The following is a 16,254-nucleotide window of genomic DNA, read 5'->3' as shown; positions in this document are numbered from 1 at the left end:
GCGCGCTAGATGAACTAGGGATTGCTTGCGCGGGCAAAACTGGTGTTGACACAGAAGGAGCGGATGATGAACTATCCCCACTACCTTCATTAGAAGAATCATCTTGGGCAATCTTATTAAATGTGACAGTACTGTCCTTACTTTGTTTGGACGCTATGACACAATTTGCGCATACATTAATAGGGGGAACCACCTTGGCTTCCATACACACAGAACATAAGCCATCTGAAGGTATAGACATGTTAGACAGAATTTGGCAGGCTAATAATGCAATAAAAGCGTTTTTAAAGAAAAGCGTTACTGTCCCTTTAAATAATAAACAAGCACATTTTATTTCTGATATTTTGAAAAACTATGAAGGCAATGTCCGATTTTTACAAAATTTGCACCCCAGAGTCCTAATGCCTTGAAAGTATTGCACACCAAGTTTCAAGACTTTAACCCTTAAAATGAGCAAACCAGAGCTATTTGTTCAATTCAACAATTTTAGTACACTACAATCACTGCCACAGCCTTGCTGCGGCTTTTTACCTTCCCTGAGAGTTATTCAGCACTGAAATAAACCTTCCTGAGTCCGTTTTTGTAGCCACAGGACCCCTCACATGAAGCTGCATGCACTGCCATGGAAGTAAACTGCGCAATTGAGGCGCGAAAACGGGGCCTCCTTCCTCTGCATACCAGAGTGAAGGGGCCTTTCTGACTGAAATAGTAGTCTAACTAAATGCCAGGCGAATAAAAACGTTCCCAAAAGTGCTTAATTACACAAAACACTCTAAATGCCATCTAAATATGAAATAAATCAATCGATTTAGCCCACAATAGTGTCAACCAGTATAGAGCCCATTTATAAGCCTTAATCTGTTATGAGTCTAAGAAAATGGCTTACTTACCCCTTAAGGGAAAACTGACAGTCTTCTAGCATTAACATGTCTTGTTAGAAATATGACTGATCATACCTGAAGCAGATAAGCCTGCAAACTGTTCCCCCCAACTGAAGTTCTCTGGTTTAAACAGCCCTGCGTGGGAACAGCAATGGATTTTAGTTACTACTGCTAAAATCATATTCCTCTTTAACAGAAATCTTCTTCATTTTCTGTTGTAGAGTAAATAGTACAAACCGGCACTATTTTAAAATAACAAACTCTTGATAGAAGAAATAAAAAACTACAACTAACACCACATACTCTTTACCATCCCCGTGGAGATGCTACTTGTTCAGAGCGGCATAGAGAATGACTGGGGGGCGGAGCGAGAGGGGGGGCTATATGGACAGCTCTTGCTGTGTGCTCTCTTTGCCATTTCCTGTAGGGGAAGAGAATATCCCACAAGTAAGGATGAAGCCGTGGACCTGACACACCAATGTTGGAGAAAATCTAATATTGCAGAAAATAATAAAAATGATCAAGAATTAAAAAATTAAACCTAATCCCTATGAAAATAAAAAAGCCCCCCCAAAATAAAAACACCCCCTAATCTAATGCTAAACTACCAATAGCCCTTAAAAGGGCTTTTTGTAGGGCATTGCCCTAAGTTAAGCAGCTCTTTTACATTCAAAATACACAAAGTCCCCCCTAACAGTAAAACCCCCCAAATAAAAAACCTAACACTAAAAAAACTAAACTACCCATTGCCCTGAAAAAGGCATTTGTTTAGGCATTGCCCTTAAAATGGCATTTAGCTCTTTTACAAATTGCCCACCCTAATCTAAATAAAAAAAATAAATAAAAAAAAGTCTAACCCCCAGGTTGGTACTCACCGTTCCTGAAGTACGGCGGAGAAGATCCTGTCCTATGGGGTGAAGTCTTCTTCCAAGCGGCAACCTCTTCTTTCTTCTTCCAGGAACAATCCGGCACAGACTGGCGACCCTGAAACTGAAGACCGGCGACCGCGGAGCCATGGAGCAAATCGGCCAATAGGAATTTAAGGGACGCTATTTTTAATCGCGTACCTTGAATTCACTATTCAGTGTACGGCGGCGATCGTATGAAGAGGATCTTCCACGCTCCATGGCTCCACGGTCGCTGGTCTTCAGTTCCAGGGTCGCCGGTCTTCAGCTCCGTCCTCCGCTCCGGATTGTTCCTGGAAGAAGAAAGAAGAGGTCGCCGCTTGGAAGAAGACTTCACTGCATGGGACAGGACCTTCTCCGCCGGACTTCAGGAACGGTGAGTACCAACCTGGGTGTTAGACTTTTTTTTTTTTTTTTTTATTAAGATTAGGGTGGGCATTTCGTAAAAGAGCTAAATGCCCTTTTAAGGACAATGCCCAAACAAATGTCCTTTTCAGGGCAATGGGTATTTTAGTTTTTTTAGTGTTTAGGTTTTTTATTTGGGGGGTTTTGGTGGGTGGGGGCTTTTACTGTTAGGAGGGACTTTTGTAAAAGAGCTGTTTAACTTAGGGCAATGCCCTGCAAAAAAGCCATTTTAAGGGCTACTGGTAGTTTAGCATTTGATTAGGGGGTATTTTTATTTGGGGGGGGGGGGCTTTTTATTTTCATAGGGATTAGGTATACTTTTTTTAAATTTGATAATTTTGTTTTTTATTTTCTGTAATTGTAGCTTAAAGGGACAGGCCTACAGCAGAATTTTAATTTTGACTAGACTGTCCCTTTAATTTATACTTATACTATTTATACGGATTAGGGGTTAATAGTTTATTTTTAGTTGCGGTGTGGATTTGATGGCGGATATAGGGGTTAATAGTTTAATTATTACTTGCGGTGTGGGTTTGATGGCGAATATAGGGGTTAATAGTTTAATTATTACTTGCGGTGTAGGTTTGATGGCGAATATAGGGGTTAATAGTTTAATTATTACTTGCGGTGTAGGTTTGATGGCGAATATAGGGGTTAATACACTTTATTAGTTATTCCGGAGGGGGATTGCGGTTGACAGGTAGATAGATATTGCGCATGCGTTGGGTGTTAGTTTATTTTTGCAGGCAGTTTCGGGAGTTACGGTGCGCCCGTACTCAGCGCAAGGCTTGCTGCGGCTGCCTTTGTGTTGCGAGGTGAAATTGGAGTAACATTTCTCCATTTTCGCCACATAAGTCCTTGTGCTGAATATTGGATACCGATTTGCGACGCGGTCCCATGTTAGCTTATGGGAGTAAAAATTGCGGGCGACGGGTAAAATATACGTGCTGCATTTATATGCGGCACTGTATATTGGATACCAAAATCGCGTAAAAACCGCCGTCGCCGGCTTTTGCAGGCGGCGCCGCATAGGTAATGGGGCCCATAGTTCCAAGTGCATGACAACAGCACACCATTAGTTGAAAAAATCTTCAAGCTCCAATAGATAAAATATTAATCAACAATGTTTTTGGGCTTCAGCAACATGATTAAAGGGACAGTCTACTCCATAATTTTTATTGTTTAAAAAGATAGATAACGCCTTTACTATACATTCCCCAGCTTTGCACAACCAACATTGTTATATTAATATACTTTATAACATTTAAACTTCTACATTTCTGCCTGATTCTAAGCCTCTTATCTCATGCATTTTTATTAGCTTTTCACAGCAAGACACTGATAATTTGTGTGTGCCATATAGATAACATTGTGCTCACCCCGTGGAGTTGTGCAGGAACCAGCACTAATTGGCTAAAATGCAAATCTGTTAATATCCCTGAGATGAGGAGGTTGTCTGTAGAAGCTTAGATACAAGGTAATCACAGAGGTAAAAAGTATATTAAAGGGATACTAAACCCACATTTTTTTTCTTTAATGATTCAGATAGATCATGCAATTTTAAGCAACTTTCTAATTTACTCCTATTATCAATTTGTCTTTGTTTTCTTGCTATCTTTATTTAAAAAGCAGGAATGTAAAGCTTAGGAGCCAGCCTATTTTTGGTTCTGGACCTGGGTTTTGCTTGCTGGCTAAATGTATCAACCAATAAGAAAGCGCTATATAGGGTTCTGAACCAAAAATGGTCTGGCTCCTAAGCTTTACATTCCTGCTTTTTCAAATAAAGATAGCAAGAGAATGAAGAAAAAATGATAATAGGAGTATATTAGAAAGTTGCTTAAAATTGCATTCTCTACCTGAATCACGAAGGAACCAATTTGGGTTTAGTATCTGTGACAGACCTAGGGCTGCAGGGGCACTAGTTCTTTGTAGAAGCTGCTGGGTTAGCTTTTGTTAGTAAAACATGTACCCAGACAGTGAGCCTACTCCTATTATTGATAAGGAAGAGTCTACATGCCCAGGTAAAAGTAAATTGGAAATTTGTTTAAAATTACATGCCCTATTTGAATCATGACAGTTTTTTTTGGACTTGACTGTCCCTTTAAGAATCCCTATTGTCCTATCCATATTCCCAAAGGGGAGTTGTCTCTGGACATGTATAAATATGTGTGCCATTCTGTTTTACTCCAAAATCAGTCTTGTCTGATTATTGGGGTCATTTTCTAAAGTTTTGGTGGTTCCAGTTGGTGGGAAGCAGTAACTGGCGGACATACCTCATTGTGGTACCAAGGAGGTCCATCACAGTATCCCTTTAATACAACTGTATTGGTTATACAAAACTGGGGAATTGTTAATAGGTTATCTATCTTTTTAAACAATAAAAAGTTTGGGGTAGACCATCCTTTTAAGGGCTGAGGGTTGGTTGATATTGTCTATTGGAGCTGTATGAAAAAAAAAAAACGAACATTTTTGTAACTATTGGTGTGCACTGTGCTGCCATCATCTACTTGGAACTGAAAGAAAAATGGCTAATCATGTATACTAAGCTTTTTTTTCTATTTAAAAGTAAATTGTCCAGACTAACCGCTTTGGGAGTATGTTAAATGTCATCTGATTGGTAAAAAAAAGAAACGGCAACAGCCAATCGGCATAATCAGGGCTGAGTTGACACTGTGGTTTGCTGTGATCTTGAGGGAGTTTGCTTAAATGTCACAGGATTTCAATGTGAACTTAAAGAGACATGAAACCCAAAATTGTTCTTTCATGATTCAGATAGAGAATATAATTTTAAACAACTTTCCAATTTACTTCTATTATTTAATCTGTTTCATTCTCTTTGTATCATTTGTTGAAGGAGCAGCAATGCACTAATGGTTTCTAACTGAACACATGGGTGAGCCAATCACAATCAATATATATATGCAGCCACCAATCAACAGCTAGAACCTAGGTTCTCTGTTTCCCCTGAGCTTGCCTAGCTAAACCTTTCAGCAAGGATAACAAGAGAAGAAAGCAAATTAAATAATGGAAGTAAATTGGAAAGTTGTTTAAAATTGTAGTCTCTATCTGAATCATGAAAGAAACATTTTGGGTTTCATGTCCCTTTAAGGTGCAAAAGAAGTGTCTGCACATGCCAGAAACTCGGTACAAGCATCAGGACAAGCTATCCTAAATAAAATTAAGGTTAAAAAAGTTCCAATTGTCTTGGTAACCAAAATATGCTGTACAATCAACTTTAAAATATTTAACTGGCACTCATAATAACAACAACTTGTGTTTTTTCTATTTTGAGAGCAGTTTTTAAAGGAACATTAACTAATAACCATGCTAATGTTTTTTCTACTGTGCCTGCAGCTCTCTTCAAAGCTATTCTCTAAATTTAACACTTCAAGTGCTGGTTAGTGAAGCTCTGCATATTTACACTGGGTGCCGCCATCTTGGAATGTAAGTATTCTTGTACCATGTGACAGAAATGGTGCACATTCACAGATCAGTGATGTTGTTGTCTTCTTGACAAGACATATTGGGCACTGAAGTTTAGTGTGCACAATACAAAGCAGAGAATTCATATTTTTTAAGTGGCTTAATTTCTAATATAATTTCTGGGGGCTTCTTTATATTTGTTATGTCACTTTTAAACTGTGTAAAAAAAACCTACAAAAATGGAACTCTTCTGCTTTCTATTGTGCAAGCTAATCCAAAGCACAAGGAACAGCTGTCAAAAAGCCACTAATGTCACAGATCTGCTTCTGTCACAGAATGCAACAATATGCACTTTACAAGATGGCGGCACCCAGTATAAACATGCAGAGCTTTACCATCCCTTCTGTAATGGGATAAAATAAGAGAACTGATTTAAAGGGACAGTCAACACCAAAATTGTTATTGTTTAAAAAGATAGATAACGCCTTTACTACCCATTCCCCAGTTTTGCATAACCAACATTGTTATATTAATATACTTTATAACATTTAAACCTCTACATTTCTGCCTGTTTCTAAGTCACTACAGACAGCCTCTTATCACATGCTTTTTTTTATTAGCTTTTCACAACAAGAGACTGACAGTTCATGTGGGCCATATACATAACATCGTGCTCATGCCCGTGGAGTTATTTAAGAGTCAGCCCAACACTGCACTAATTGTCTAAAATGCAAGTCAATAGATAATAAATAAAGTCATGTGATTAGGGGGCTGTCAGAACATGCTTAGATAAAAGGTAATCAAAAAGTATATTAATATAACTGTTGGTTATGCAAAACTGGGTGATAGGTAATAAAGAGATTGTCTGTCTTTTAAAACAATAAACATTCTGGTGTAAACTCTCCCTTTAAACTTTCATAATTCAGATAGGACATGCAATTTTAAACAACTTTCCAATTTACTTTTAATTTGCTTTGTTTTCTTGGTATTCTTTGTTTAAAACTAAGCCTAGGTAGGCTCATAACTTGATTTCTAAACCCCTGAAGACCGCCTCTTATCTAAGTGCATTTTGACAGTTTTTCACAGTTAGAAGTGCTAGTTCATGTGTGTCATATAGATAACTTTTTGCTCACTCCCTAGTTATTTATAAATGAGCACTGATTGGCTAAAATTCAAGTCTGTCAAAAAACTGAGATAAGGGGGCAGTCTGCAGAGGCTTAGATACAGGGTAATCACAGAGGTAAAACTTATATTAATATAACTGTGTTGGTTATGCATAACTGGGGAATGGGTAATAAAGGGATTATTTATATTTTTTAAACAATAAATATTTTCAAGTAGACTGTCCCTTTTAAAGAGAGCTGCAGGTACAGTAGGACAATAGTGAGTAGTCACCATCTAACTGTAGTTGTATTTAGCTAAGCTTTAAAACCATGTGAATATTCATACAATAAGGTGCAGGTGTGCCTTGGGGAATATAATTTACATGCTGGAGAGAAGCATTATAATCCGTTGTAGCAAAGCATTTCAGCACTTTGGTTTTGGCAAACACATTGAAGCTCACTGCACAAGTCAGCACAAGGGGTGAGCATTGGGATATTGCTTGTTCATTGGCTAGGACTGAGCTGGGAACTCACTTGTAGCTATTTGTTATTGGCTGTTACACTAATTTCTTGCACTTTTAGTCTCTCCATTCTACTGATGTAGCCAGTGGAGCATACCTAGGTAATCTCAGGATTGTGCAGTGTTTGCAACAATGTTCAGAACAATGTTATAAATAAAATATTAAAGGCCCATGCACCCTCCTGAGCCTACCTCAGTGTACAAGCATGGAAAGGTGCTAAGTCTCAACAAAAGGATATCAAGAGAAATAGGTAGATTAGATAATAGACGTATTATAAAATTGTACTTTCTATCTAAATCATAAAAGTTTAGTTTTGAATTAAATGTATCATTAAAGATTAAAGGGACAGTATACACTTTTTTAGTTATGTTTAGTAAAACAACTTGTCATTATTTAACTTGTCTCCTTTTCATTTTAGTTATGAAAATTGTGCATTTTCTAATTGTCAGAACTTGAAATTCACCATGCAGAATTCTCAAGACTAACCCTGCTATATATCTTTCCCTAACTGACTTTAAAGGGATATAAAAGTAAAAAAAGAAATGTGCTTTTAAATGTACAACTTTGCTGCCTGGCTTCCTTACTTTCTCTCTACAAATACACCTACTCTAATTCTGGGGGACTTCAACATCCCCATTGACAACCCATCTGCCCCTGCTGCCACTAAGCTTCTCTCACTCACAAACTCCTTCGGCCTATTACAATCCACCCTATTCCCTACCCACCGCAACGGACACTCTATTGATCTGGTATTCTCCTATCTCTGCTCTCTCCCAGATGTTGCCTGTCGCCCATTTCCCATCTCAGACCACCATCTGCTCACCTTTAATCTTAATATACAGGCTAAACCTACTTCCCCCCCTCGCCCCCGCACCTGTAGAAATCTGCACACTGTTGACCCTCCCCAACTCTCCAACATTATTCAAATACGCCTCCCCCACACTTCCACGATATCCTGCCCTGACCTTGCCATAACCCACTACAACAATACTCTCTCCTCTGCACTTGACACCCTCACTCTGCCCCAACTTCGCAAAGCCCCACGTCGTCCGCTCCAGCCCTGGCACTCCCAGAAAACACGCCACCTACAAAAATACTCCCGCACTGCTGAACGTGCCTGGAGAAAATCCCGCTCTGAACCTGATTTCATGCACTATAAGCTAATCCTTTACTCTTACACCTCTGCCCTTCACTTAGCTAAGCAAACCTACTTCTCTTCTCTTATATCCAATTATTCCTCAAACACTAAAAGACTCTTCTCCATTTTCAACTCTCTTCTCTACCCACCTGCACCACCCCCCTCATCTGCGTTCAGTGCTCAAGACCTGGCTGACTACTTTTTCAACAAAACACTTAAACTATCCGAAGAAACATCCCAACACAAGCGTGCAATCTCCCAACTTCACTCCCAGTCACCCCCTCTGCCGCTCTCTGCATCCTACTCCCAACCACTGAGAGTGAAGTGGCTTCCCTATTGTCTTCCTCACACCTCACTACCTGCCCACTTGACCCTATTCCTTCGCATCTAATACCTTCTCTCTCTCCCACCCTCACTCCGGCTCTTACCCACATATTCAACCTATCCCTTTCTACCGGCTCATTCCCTGCCTCCTTCAAACATGCAAAGGTCACCCCCATCCTCAAAAACCCCTCCCTTGACCCTAACTCTCCTGCGAACTACCGCCCCATATCACTGCTCCCGCTAGCTTCAAAAATCCTTGAAAAACTAGTTTTTCGATTGCCTAACCCACTTCCTGTCCTCCAACTCACTGCTCGACCCCCTGCAATCTGGCTTTCATCCCCAACACTCAACTGAGACTGCCCTCACCAAGGTTACTAACGATCTCCTTTCTGCTAAAAACAAAGGCTACTACTCTATACTCATCTTACTTGACCTCTCTGCTGCCTTTGACACTGTTGACCATCCCCTTCTCCTACGGACTCTCAGCTCTCTTGGGCTCTGTGACACTGCCCTCACCTGGATTCACTCTTATCTCTAACAGATCCTTCTCCGTCTTTTTTGCTGGTGGCTCCTCCTCTCCATTGCCTCTGTCTGTTGGAGTACCTCAAGGCTCTGTCCTGGGTCCTCTACTCTTCTCTATTTACTCTTATTCACTGGGTAAACTTATCAACAGCTATGGCTTTAACTACCACCTCTATACTGATGACACCCAGATCTACCTTTCCAACCCTGCACTCTCTCCTTCTGTCAATTCTCACATCAGCGACTGCTTATCTGGCATTTCCTCATGGATGGCCTCTCACCACCTAAAAATAAACATGGCCAAGACCGAACTACTTTTAATCCCCCCTCCAACTCCACTACAGTTTCTAATTTTTCCATCACTGTTGGCGGCACCACTATCTCCCCATCACCCAAAGTTTGCTGCCTCAGTCACACTTGACTCAAATCTGTCCTTCATTCCCCACTTCCAACTGCTCTCTTCATCCTGCCGCAACCACCTACGCAATATCTCCAAAATTTGTCACTTTCTGAGTGACAAAACTACTAAACTGCTTATCCACTCCCTGGTAATTTCCCGACTTGACTACGGCAATAACTTGCTAACTGGCCTCCCTCTCTCCCGCCTCTCTCCCCTTCAATCCATCCTAAATGCATCTGCCAGGCTAATCTACCTCTCTCGACGCTCCGTTTCTGCTGCACCCCTCTGTGAGTCCCTTCATTGGCTCCCGGTTCACAGCAGAATTAAATTCAAAATTCTCACCCTGACCTACAAAGCCCTCACCAATGCTGCCCCACCCTACCTGTCCTCACTCATCAGCAAATATACTCCAGCCCGCCCCTAAGATCCAACAATGACCTGCTCTTTGCGTCCTCTACCATCACCTCCTCTCATGCTAGACTACAGGACTTCTCTCGTGCGGCTCCAACCCTCTGGAACACACTTCCTCGAGCCGTTAGATTCTCCCCATCCTCTCCTCCTTTAAACGTTCCCTGAAGACCTTTTTGTTCAGAGAAGCCTATCACCCGACTCATTAACAAATTAACTTCACTAACCCAACAGTTGCCCTCATCTCCCCACTAATATCATTCCCACCTCCTGTTTCCCACCCTCCTACCTATCTAGATTGAAAGTTCCCACGGGAATAGGGCCCTCAATTCCTCCTATATCGGTCTGTAAAATGTTGTCTTTTATTGTATTGTTTCTCCGTTGTACTTCTATCCTTGTACCCATGGGCAGCGCTGCGGAATCTGTTGGCGCTTTATAAATAAAGAATAATAATAATAATAAAATAGAAGCATTTTTGCAATATACTTTCATTGGCAAAAATGCTTCTATTTCACATTGAAATGCACCCATGCACATTTCTTTTTTTACCTTCATATCCCTTTTAACTTATAACAACTGCAAAACAATGAGGTTCATACTTGCATAATGACTGTAGTTAGCCTTGTCCGCAGACTCAAGTCCAGGTTGGCTCCTCTAAATAACGATAGGATGGTTTATTTAGCTGTTTTTAGGGGCTGTCCTGCGTGACGCCAGTGCTAAAATAAAAATATTCATGTTAAACTATACAGAAGCGTTGTTTTGGAATAAAAGTTTATGTTAATGTATTCAACTTTATTAATTGAAATATGTGTAATGTTTTGGGTCATTTTTATACAGTGTTGTGTAATCTTTTTAATCTATTCCATCTTTGATTTTTTTTACTTTTTGAATGGTTTTACAGCATAGAATAAAGCATTTTCATTGCTGATGTTTATTTGTATTCTTCTTGGCAGGGGCTGTTTATTGTCAGTTCATGAACATGCTCTTCCCTGAGTTAGTCGTGCTTAGCAGAGTGAAATTCCAAGCAACGTTAAAGCCTCAATACATTCACAACTTTGAAATCCTACAGTATTCATTCAAAACAATGGGTGTTGACAAAGTAAGTTTTAAGATTTGTGTGTGTGTGAAATTATTGTGTAGCGAATTGGCACAACTAGGCAAATATCATATACATAATTGGTGGCACCCATGGCTGTTTTGGGGATTTTAAACTAGGGTATCAGGGCCTAATTTTAAGGCACCAGTGGCTCAGTGGTATCTCAGTTTGTCAAGCCCTGCTATAAGCTGACTATTTAAATAACTTACACAAATGTATTAGCAATGGACACAATATATGTTTGAATTTAAAACATTCATATAATGTCACATGCATCATAGGGGCTTAAAAAAGAGCATCCAAGAAAACACAATCTAATATAACGTAATAATGTAACATCAATAACCAAAAAGATGAGCGAAAATTAAACTGCATAGAGAGCAGAGAATTTTTTTGTGGACTTTTAGAAGCTGAAATCTCCTTCTATGATTAGAAATCCTCAACAGCCAATGTTATTCTTTTTTGCATAGCAACCTTGGCTAATGTCTTACTAGTAAAGTAGCACGTGAGCGATAATAGGTTTATCATGTGTTTTTGCGCGTGTCAGGCTTACCGCTGGTAATACAAGGTAAAAGTAATCGTAATTTGCGATTTATGCTAGAATGATTACGGTGTTCTCAGAGCTGTGGTTAACTGTTTCGCAAAACTAAAAAGTTGGACAAAACACATAAAACACACATTACAAAGTACAGTTACACTCATATATATATAAATCTGTGTGTGTGTATATATTTGTCTATGTGTACGTGTGTGTGTGTATATATATATTGTGGCAAAAAACCTCAGATATATGTAGAAATATTTATTTATAAATACATAGAACATATTCTGCTATGCAAAGAATGTTGAAATGTAAAATATTAATATTTTCATGTTGAGTTAGCGCACATAGGAATATGTGATCAGGTTAGTGTGAGAGAGACTTTTTTTTCTTCATTGACTTTTATAGGGGAATACATGAATGAGCATGCAATATTTATAGGTTCGGCTTTTTACGCTTGTCGGGTTAGCGCACAAGCGAAAACAGTTTACTTTCAACTCATAATACAAGCGCAACCCAACGAGCTCAAAAAGCTTACTTCTAGTGTAATTGACGGGAGCGTTAATTAGCGCTCCACTAGCCCTATGTGTCTTGGAACTGTGTAAACAAAATGCAGTTAAAAACACTTAAGGGGATGTATTTTTTTTTAAAAATGCACAAATGCTGTGTATTCTGGTGCATAACAGGACATTAAAGTAATATTTTATATATAAATAATTAAAGGGGCAGTAAACACACGTTCCGAGATACAGCAGTCGTGCAAAACATTAATGTTAGGCGTAGCCACAAGCATTATGTTAGGAGTGACAGCAATAACATGCTAGACATAATGATGTATTCAAAGATTAGCCTTAGAATTATATGTAGATGACTTTTTACAATTTTATTAGTTGTTTAAAGGGACATGAAACCCAAAAATTCTCTTTTATGATTCAGACAGAGCATGTGATTTTTAATAACTTTCCAATTGACTACTATTATTAAATGTGCTTCATTTTCTTTAGTTAAAAAGTATACCTAGGTAGGCCAGGAAGCAGCAATGCACTACTGGGATGTAGTTGCTGATTTGTGGCTGCACACACATGCCTCTTTTCATTGGCTCACCTGATGTGTTCAGCTAGCTCCCAGTAGTGGATTGCTGCTCCTTCAACAAAGGATACCAAGAGAATTAAACAAATTTGATAAAATAAGTAAATTAGAACGTTGTTTAGAACTGAATGTTCTATCTGAACCATGAAAGAAAAATGTTGTTTTTATGTCCCTTTAAATATTTAAAATATAAATGAAAAGATTTCTATAAAGTATTAGGGACCACCATGTTTGAACTAGTTTTCTATTTATCTCTGTGTAAACAAAGCTGTGTGGAATCCCTTTTAGAGTATCCTATGTTCCACACAGCCTTGATTGGACAGTATCTTTTATTGCCTGTTGTATACTTGTCCCTAATTGTCTTCAGCAGGGGCAACAGATAAGGGGTAACTAAAGTTCAAACATGGAGGAGCTCATGACTCTATAGAAACTCAGTAAAATTTAGAAAACCAACAATTGTATCTCATTTCATGAATTAAACTTAAATTCAACATAAAATGTTCAATTATAGGCAGTAAAAAACAACAACTTTGCAGTATACTTTTATTAATTATTTTGTCTGCCGTTTCTCTAAATTTAAAAGGCCATTATAGTAGAAAAATTGCATGCTGTAATTTGTTTGAGCATGTAATTTTAAGACTAGTGGCCCTGCACCTCTGTGTTTAACCCACATAAACGGGCTAAACACATAGTAGAAGTACTATTCAGGAGCCACAGAGCACTACTTGCCCAAAGCGAGAAGTGCTGCTGATCCAGTGAACAGTTGAGTTGTGCAACTAGTGTTGCTGGGGTCAGTGACAGTTGCAGCTCTGGACCAGCAGTGCTCTGTGGGTCCTAAGTGGTACTTCTACTATGTGTTTAACCCCTTTACGGAATAAAGGAACAAAATAAAAAAGGAGACAGCATGTGAATTAAAAAGAATATCTATCTCCGTTGCCTTTTAGTAAAATGTAAATATACGTGGGACTGAGCAACCTCTCCTAATGTTATTTGTTCTCTGTATAGGAGATTCCAGTGGATACTTTGGTAAAAGGAACATACCAAGAAAACCTTGCATTTGCACAATGGTTTAAAAAGTTTTATGATGCAAATAATAAAGGGAAATCTGGACAAGGTCAAGAGACGACGAAAGAAGGTACCTGGGTAGAACTGCACTCTTTATGGCTGGGTCATATTCTGTGTTTCTCATAAAGTGGTACAAAAATACTAAACTGCATTCATTCTAATGATAAAAAATACAAAAGGGCTTCTTACTACCCTACACAACCACTGGGGTACAGACGGTGTCACTGTAAACTAACACCCTAACAGTCTGATTCCATTACATTTACAGAGATTCCTGTAAATGCCCAAACCTTACTGTTAGTCCAACCATTAAACCAATAGGATATAACTGGAATTAAGTAGCCCACAGAGTTGCTAATGAACTATCAGAAAGTGACCAATTACAGAAGTCCTATCACCCATAAACTGTCCAAAGTCCCCAAACACCCCTCCTGATTTTCTGCCAACTGAGTCTTAAAGGGACACAAAAGTCATATTTCATTATTCAATCTAAAAGAGGGCATTTTAAAATGAGTTACAGGTTTTGTATTACTGATGTTCCTTTGCTGAGATAAAAAAATAGTTTTTATACTTGAGACGCACCAATGTCCGCCTATAACGCAGTGGGAGATTATTATCCAATTATTAACCAATGAGCAATCGGGCCCTAGGTCCCATTTGCTTTTCTTTTTAGCTTCAAATAAAAATAATCAGTTTGACATAAATGTTTTTTTTCATGTTTTTTTATCTTGTTTAAATTGTGTTCTTTCATCTGTATAGCAGACATTTTTAGTTTTCTGACCCTTTAAACTTAAAGGGACAGTCTACACCAGAATTGTTATTGTTTTAAAAGATAGATAATCCCTTTATTACCCATTCCCCAGTTTTGCATAACCAACAGTTATATTAATATACTTTTAACCTCTGTGATTATTTTGTATCTAAGCCTCTGCAAACTGACCCTTTATTTCAGTTCTTTTGACAGACTAGCATTTTAACCAATCAGTGCCTGCTCCCAGATAACTTCACGTGCACAAGCACAGTGTTATCTATATGAAATACATGAACTAACACCCTCTAGTGGTGAAAAACTGTTAAAATACATTCTGAAAAGAGGTGGCCTTCAAGGTCTAAGAAATTAGCATATGAACCTCCCAGGTTAAGCTTTCAACTAAGAATACCAAGAGAACAAAGCAAAATTGGTGATAAAAGTAAATTGGAAAATTGTTTAAAATGACATGCTCTATCTGAATCATGAAAGTTAATTTTGGCCTAGACTGTCCCTTTAAGGATATCAAATCCAAAAATGATTAAATTTGCTTTGTTCCCATGAAATTCTTTATTGAAGAGATGGCTAGTTAGGGGAGCACTACACGATATAAAGTAGCGCTGCCATCTAGTGCTCTTGCAAATGGATAATATTCTAGCAAAGCTGCTGCCATCTAGTGCTCTTGCAAACGGATAACATTCTAGCAAAGCTGCTGCCATATAGTGCTCTTGCAAATGGATAACATTCTAGCAAAGCTGCTTCCATCTAGTGCTCTTGCAAATGGATAATATTCTAGCAAAGCTGCTGCCATATAGTGCTCTTGCAAATGGATAACATTCTAGCAAAGCTGCTGCCATATAGTGCTCTTGCAAATGGATAATATTCTAGCAAAGCTGCTTCCATCTAGTGCTCTTGCAAATGGATAACATTCTAGCAAAGCTGCTGCCATATAGTGCTCTTGCAAACGGATAACATTCTAGCAAAGCTGCTGCCATATAGTGCTCTTGCAAACGGATAACATTCTAGCAAAGCTGCTTCCATCTAGTGCTCTTGCAAATGGATAATATTCTAGCAAAGCTGCTGCCATATAGTGCTCTTGCAAACGGATAACATTCTAGCAAAGCTGCTGCTTCCATCTAGTGCTCTTGCAAATGGATAACATTCTAGCAAAGCTGCTGCCATCTAGTGCTCTTGCAAACGGATAACATTCTAGCAAAGCTGCTGCCATCTAGTGCTCTTGCAAATGGATAATATTCTAGCAAAGCTGCTTCCATCTAGTGCTCTTGCAAACGGATAACATTCTAGCAAAGCTGCTGCCATCTAGTGCTCTTGCAAACGGATAACATTCTAGCAAAGCTGCTGCCATATAGTGCTCTAGAAACATGCACGCGCCTGACCTTACGTCCCTAATTTTCAAGAAAAGATACCAAGAGAACGAAGAAAACTTGATAATAAAAGTAAATTAGAAAGTTGTTTAAAATTGTATGCTGTATTTGAATCATCAAAGAAAATGTTTGGGTTTCATGTCCCTTTAAGTATCACTTTGTTTGCTGTAGACACTAGTATTTAGCTATGTGTTTTTGTTATTTCTTTTTTTGTTTGTTATATATTGTTACAGAAGTGAAGAAATATTAGCACAAACTGTAATAGCACAAACCTTCCATGGTCTCTAGCACAATATTTGT

At 38.8% G+C, this 16,254-nt stretch overlaps 1 protein-coding gene across 2 annotated transcripts in view; it reads left to right on the top strand.

Annotated features, from left to right (window-relative positions):
* The window catches only part of LOC128638226 (microtubule-associated protein RP/EB family member 1), a 50,295-nt gene that overhangs the window by 21,296 nt on the left and 12,745 nt on the right, over positions 1–16,254 (top strand). For both annotated transcript variants that reach the window (XM_053690075.1, XM_053690074.1), the window contains exons 3-4: positions 10,984–11,129; positions 13,762–13,891. In XM_053690075.1, the coding sequence (XP_053546050.1) occupies positions 10,984–11,129; positions 13,762–13,891 (276 nt within the window). The remainder of the gene's footprint in view (positions 1–10,983; positions 11,130–13,761; positions 13,892–16,254) is intronic.

This window comes from Bombina bombina, chromosome 8, assembly GCF_027579735.1.
Source record: "Bombina bombina isolate aBomBom1 chromosome 8, aBomBom1.pri, whole genome shotgun sequence".
NCBI lineage: Eukaryota > Metazoa > Chordata > Amphibia > Anura > Bombinatoridae > Bombina > Bombina bombina.
Note: the sequence above shows the minus strand (reverse complement) of the source record. Positions and strands in the feature narration are given on the sequence as shown.